General features: G+C 39.5%; 1 protein-coding gene and 1 non-coding gene across 2 annotated transcripts; both read right to left on the reverse strand.

Moving 5' to 3' along the window:
* Positions 1–403: 403 nt before the first annotated feature.
* ppp1r8b (protein phosphatase 1, regulatory subunit 8b) lies at positions 404–4,865 on the reverse strand. The gene is made up of 7 exons (XM_058388843.1): positions 4,744–4,865; positions 4,175–4,235; positions 2,488–2,641; positions 2,185–2,399; positions 1,916–2,060; positions 1,750–1,814; positions 404–1,178 (listed from the first exon to the last, which is right to left on the reverse strand). The coding sequence occupies exons 1-7, from the start codon at positions 4,794–4,796 to the stop codon at positions 843–845; spliced, it is 1,029 nt and encodes a 342-aa protein (XP_058244826.1). The 5' UTR covers positions 4,797–4,865; the 3' UTR covers positions 404–842.
* On the reverse strand, positions 3,886–4,050 carry LOC131361839 (small Cajal body-specific RNA 1). Its single transcript, XR_009206103.1, has one exon. It is a non-coding gene; the product is annotated as a small Cajal body-specific RNA 1 (non-coding RNA).
* Positions 4,866–6,000: the final 1,135 nt, after the last annotated feature.

The following is a 6,000-nucleotide window of genomic DNA, read 5'->3' on the forward strand; positions in this document are numbered from 1 at the left end:
TATACAAAATATTGTATACAATATTTTGGAAGCACTAGTCATGTATTTGGTGTGGTTTGGTTTACTGCTGCAGTACGTTTTTTTTCCCCTTAATTTGTGCTTTATATTTTGTGTCTTCTGTATTAACTTGCATTCAGTTTTTCCTGGACACACCTTACATCCACTTAATGTTACTCTGGACAAACATCACATTATCATTAAATATCATAAAATTATCATAAAATAAAAAGATACTGATTAAGATCTGTCCTTTTATGAAATGCATCTCAGAATGACTGTTTAGCTAAACATATGTTTTCACTTAATAGACAGCAGTGTAACATTATTATTTTTAATACATTGATGTTAACTGTGCGTCATGTTTTGGTTTCTGCTGCACAGCAGGAAAATCAGGAACACAAGATAAAAATAATTTTAAGGTTTACTGACTGTTTTTGAAATACAAAAGCAAAAAATATACCAGAAAACATTACATATGTAAAACAAAGGATATCTCTGCAAGGTTCTTGTAAGAAAAAATTGTTTTGACATGTTCAGCAGGAGGGGGCATTATTGTAAAGCTCTTAAGAACCATAATGCATTGTTTCACATGGTCCTGCTGCCATCTAGTGACTAACGTTGAACATCGGAGTTTGAGGAATCACTTTCTAGGACATGCGTTGAATAACCATTTCATATCTCAGACGTTCCAATTGTTTCTACTTTCTAGAGCCTTGCTTCAACGGAATGTCTTTTAAGCCACCGATATAAAGAGGGAAATATAAGTAAAAATCACAATCTATGCATAAAATCATGAGTAGCTTCACTGTTAAGAGACGGTCATTGTCCAGGTTAACCAGCAGCTAGAGAAGTAATGATGGAGTGGGTTTCTTGCCAGGCCATGCCTCCTTGGCATACTTCTTCTTGCGGGGTTCGCTGAGCCCCTCTGGAGCATAGGGGCCTGTGACAGGAGTTGGATTCAGTATAATGGGTGGCAGAGGAGGATCTGGGGCCAAGTCTACCTCTGGAGCAGGGTTTGGTAGAGGGAGTCCACCCAGCATTGTGCCTCCTGCAGCATGAGCCTCGTGGCCGGCAGGTGGGAGATCTCCATACAGCCCACCTTTCATGGGGAAACTGTGTGCATGATGTGCGCCAGTGTCCTTAATCCCTAAAGCATTGCCACTCTCCAATTTTTTCTTCTGTTAATGTAGCAAGAAGGGGAAAAAATTTGAAAGATGCAATGAGTTTCTTTCATAATTAACTTACACAGCACTACTGTGCTATATGAACTTTCCAGATTTTCAGTAACATGACAATATGTAATGTTTTTGTCAGATTTGGTCACACTTTTCTCCCTATTTTTTTTATTCATGGCCAATTCCCACCCATCCAGGTTACATGAAGCCGGCATGCTTGAGATCATATACACCAATGACTGGCACCATGGTCACTCATTTCAATCTGATTGATGGATGCGAGAGTATGCTACCCCTCCATCCCTGAGGCTGAGCCACCATTGGGATTCAAGCATGCAGTCTCTATGATTTTCTGTTGCCCCAATTGGGAGTCAAATTTTTGCCTTATAAACTTTTTCATGATCATAAAACTATTTGTTTTGTTCTAGCACATTATCCATTCTATCTATAAATAGTTAAAAAGGGTGTGGAATGATAATTTTAAACATTGTCAAATTGCTGTGGTGTTTTTATGTTGTATTCCTAGCACATCACTGAACAAGCAAAAGCATGCAAAATACAAAGCCACATTTACCTTTAAAGGAACAACAGCAGTCTGCACCATGTTTCGGAAGCGTCCAACAGAGGGGTCAACATCCTCTATGTTAAAAGAAAGGGGGGGGGGCTGTTAATCACTGATTATATTTCAAGAAAACAACCAACAGTAATAACAGGAATAGTTAAGGGAAAATTATGCTTGCCTGGATTGATAATCTCCTCATCTTCATTGAAGCTCACTCTGGAACTTTTCCTTCTCCTCTTGGGCCTCTGGATATCCAGATTGCCCTCCTCTATGGTCAGAGTGGAGATGCGCTTGTTGTGTGCAGTGTTGAACTCCGTCAAGTTCTTTCATGATCCATGGCAGTACAGAAGACACATGAAGATTAAAGAAAATGCGACCAATTGCACTGAAATAAAAGCTTTTGAAAACAAGCAACAAACCATCAGTAGTACCATTCAGCATACACACCTCCAGCTCAGTCTCCTCCTCAGGAAGACCCAACAGTCCTTTCAGTTCCTCATCATCTCCTGTTTTGTCTCCTGCACTCACGTTAGCCTGGCTTTGAGGTTTCTCACGGATGATGTAGACACGTGTGGATGCACCAAAAGACATAGTGGAGTCGATCGGAACCTGCTGTGGCTTATGGGGCTCAAGGCGAATGTGTCCAAGAAATGTGCCATGTGCTGTTGTGTGTGTGGAGGAAAAAAAGAATTATAAGTAAAGTATAGTAGCATGTTATGCCATGGACTACTGTAGCCTGTCAAGACTTACTGCTGTTAAGGTCAATGAGAAAAAGCCTCTTTAGGTGTTTGTGGTAGACAAGCGCAGCATGGACACGAGAACACGACTGATGATCAATGGTGAAGTCACAAATGTCTGGATTTCTCCCAAACAAATAGAACTTTTTTTCATCAATGATCAATTTCTGCAAAGACAACAAATCTGTTGGTAGCATGTTGTCAAGCACTCAGTTTGTGACAAATAAGTTTCAAAGTACACAACTTAAAAGAGGCAATACATGACATCCTCTGTGCAATAGAGCCAAAGTGAAGCTCTGCAACTTTGTGTAAACCTTAAAAACATGATGGTGGGCTAAACTTTACCTTGTGTTTGATCAACGTCACAATCATGTCATAAAGTGCATCATTCAATCTGATCCCTTCCATCTTTTTACAACCCTAAACATTACAATATTCTTTGACCAGTGGTTTGCCAATATTTTAAGCCTGTGTAATGTCAATTTCAAGACTTCTTTGAATGTAATCCAAATACTCAAATATCAGACTGATGTATACAAAAATATTTTGGAATTTTTTCAGAGCCAGAAATCTTTTACTCCTGAATTTTCCAGCATTCAATATGGCATTATTTGTAGGCCTACTTCGGTAGGAACTAGGCTCTGATTTTATTCAGTAGGAAGTAGGCCTTAAATTTGATGTGTTTAATCCAAATCAGATTTGGCTTTAACACATTCATTCAAATGGCCTAATACAGTGGTACCTTGGTCCTCGACCACCCCTCTGTTTGAATTTTCGGTATTCGATTCAAATTTTCAAGTCAATTTGACCTCGGTGTCGAAAATATTTTCAGTGTACGACTCAACCATCAGGAACGCCGGTTCCTGTTTCATACAGGATTGCAATGAATATCAACATTTCCAACAAAATTTGAACAAATATTAATGGGCACTGTATTTTTGACACAAATTTTCAAAAATATTTTTCTGTGTTCGACCCCACCTGAAAAGAACTATTTTGACCACACATGCTTTCCATGCGGTGTATCCTGGCATAGACAATAGAGATGAAGCAGTTTACGTGGGTCATCAGTTCTGAAAGCATCATCTGTGAGTGCGTGTGTTATAACCCCGCGTTATCTTTTGTGGTATAATTTCAGTAGCCATGTCTCCGAAAAAGGGGAAATCAGGCATCAGTGTTGCCGAGACAAAAGTTGTGGGATCAGCCATTGAGTTGAAAGATTAATTCGTTATACATTATTTCCTAGGGGGGAAAATTATTCGGTTTTCGACCAAACTTTTGGAACAAATTAAGGTCGAACACTGAGGTACCACTAACTATAAAAAATAAATATGTTGATGGAGCTGTGGTTTTCAGCACTGAAACAAAACACAAATAAATAAAATTTTGAAGGGCACTGATTTAAATCAATTTGTGTGTCCCTGAGTAATAACAGCTGAGGTAGTGACTTCCCTCTCAGTGCTTAAATCTCAGGGCTCATGTTTTTTATTGCACCATTCTGGACCCAAATGCCACTGAAGTGCACCAGTACAAAAAGCAACTGGGCAGCAGACATTCAGGTTAGTATCTAGTGCATACATATCAGTTTTTTTTGTTTTTTTTTTAAAAATGCACAAATATCATACAATACAGTGAACCCTTTCATAATAATGAATGCAGAGTCAAATTTAATAGCCATTAAGATGAATAGGATTGCCCACCTCAACCAGTTTGTCTCCTTTTACCACGTCCAAATGCAGCCCCGGTGGGGGTTTACCTGCCCTACACACACACACAAACACACACACACACACACACACAATGTTGTTTATCTGTGTTGATGTAATAGCATATATACAAAAGTTACAGACAATGGTGATATGCAAATAAATAAATAAAAAACAATCGTTTGTTTTACGCTATTTTAAATCAACTTGGTGTCGAATAGAGAGAGCAAAACAACCACAGTGAACTAGCGACACAGCTAAAGCTACTGCTAAATAAACGGGGGGGGAAAAATCAGAAAATTAATTATGTTTGCAATCTCGTGCATTATTGTTAATTAAGCATAGTCGTTTGTCTCGAGACTTCTTTCACTGAATGCCATTAAATTTACTTACAAACTTACACATCTCCCTAGCTAGCTAGCTTAAAATGTACCAGCATTATGCTAGCTAGTTATGCAAAATGCTTCGGGAGCTAACATGCAAAGATAATTTTTCATTTTACAAATTTAGTAAACAATTAATGACACGCTCAGGGTACGATATGATAAAGAAAAACTCCTTACCACGAGGGACAATCAAAATTTTGACTATCTGCTGGTATATTTTTTGCCATCATTCATTCCTAAAGCTGCATGGCACTATGGGTAAATTCGCCTACCATCCCTCCTCCTTCTTCTTCTTCTTCTTCTTCTTCGTCCTCGGCCCAGGCGTATTGTTTAATTGAGCATCTATAGCGCCCCCTGACGTGTCGGGCATTTAGATACAACTTTAGAGCAACGTAAAGGTACATAGCAAATGTAAATAAAGGTACATGCGAGGTGGGGCCCATGGAGGATTTTAAAGGATATTTATAGGATTTAAAGGATGCTTTGATAGATACTGACCACTGCAGACCGGGAACACCCCACAAGACCTGGAGCTTTGGAGATGCTCTGATCCAGTCGTCTAGCTATCCCACCCACTAACAGGTGCCATGATGAGGAGATAATCAGTGTTTTTCACTTCACCTGTCAGTGCTCATAATGTTATGCCTGATCGGTGTATTTGTGCAATATGTGTGCATTATGTACATTGTATGTACAGCAGTAACAGAGGTAATATACTGTGTATATACAGATAGTACACACACACAGAGAGATAGATAGATATAGGGTATAGGGTAATCTAGGAAATTAACAATTATGTACATTATAATTATATTATACTGAGAAGATGTAGCAGAATGTACAGGCTGGTGAAGTGTTAGTGAGACATGAGTGTCCTAGCGGTGTAGTGTAGATTTAGGTAGATTTATGGTTGTGGAAAATAAACTGGCCCTGATCCTGCTGGTTCTGGTGGAGATGGTCCTGTATCTCTTCCAGGATGGAAGGAGGTTGAACAGTTTATGACTAGAGTGGGAGGAGTCCTTGATGATTTTGTGTGCTCTGCGCAGACATCTGCTGTAGTGAAGAGACTCAATCGCAGAGAGGTGGGTGCCGATGATGCGTTGGGTAGTTTTCACAAAACTTTGCAGAGATTTTCTTTCACACACTGTAGCACTGCCATACCTGTGATGGAGCTGGTCAAGATGCTCTCAGTGATGCAGTGGTAAAAAAAAATCTTCTCAGGAAGTAAAGACATTGTTGCACCTTCCTAACCAGAGTTGAGGTGTTCTGATGATGAAGACAGATCCTCAGAGATTGTGGAACTTAAAGCTGGAGACACGCTCTACTTCAGACCCATTGATGTAGATAGGGGGAGTGTCTGCTACTGTTAGATTTACGGAAGTCCACAAAAAGCTCTTTGGTCTTTGTGGCATTGAGGGTGAGGTTATTAGGGGA

This window comes from Hemibagrus wyckioides, linkage group LG01 (assembly GCF_019097595.1).
Source record: "Hemibagrus wyckioides isolate EC202008001 linkage group LG01, SWU_Hwy_1.0, whole genome shotgun sequence".
Lineage (NCBI taxonomy): Eukaryota > Metazoa > Chordata > Actinopteri > Siluriformes > Bagridae > Hemibagrus > Hemibagrus wyckioides.

Excerpts from the sequence above, each read along its gene's own strand:
- ppp1r8b (XM_058388843.1), bottom strand. The coding sequence starts at position 4,796 with ATGATGGCAAAAAATATACCAGCAGATAGTCAAAATTTTGATTGTCCC. Across the intron at positions 4,236-4,743 it reads AATTTTGATTGTCCCTCGTG|GGCAGGTAAACCCCCACCGG; the intron begins GTAAGGAGTTTT and ends GTGTGTGTGTAG. Across the intron at positions 2,061-2,184 it reads AGGAGGAGACTGAGCTGGAG|AACTTGACGGAGTTCAACAC; the intron begins GTGTGTATGCTG and ends GGATCATGAAAG.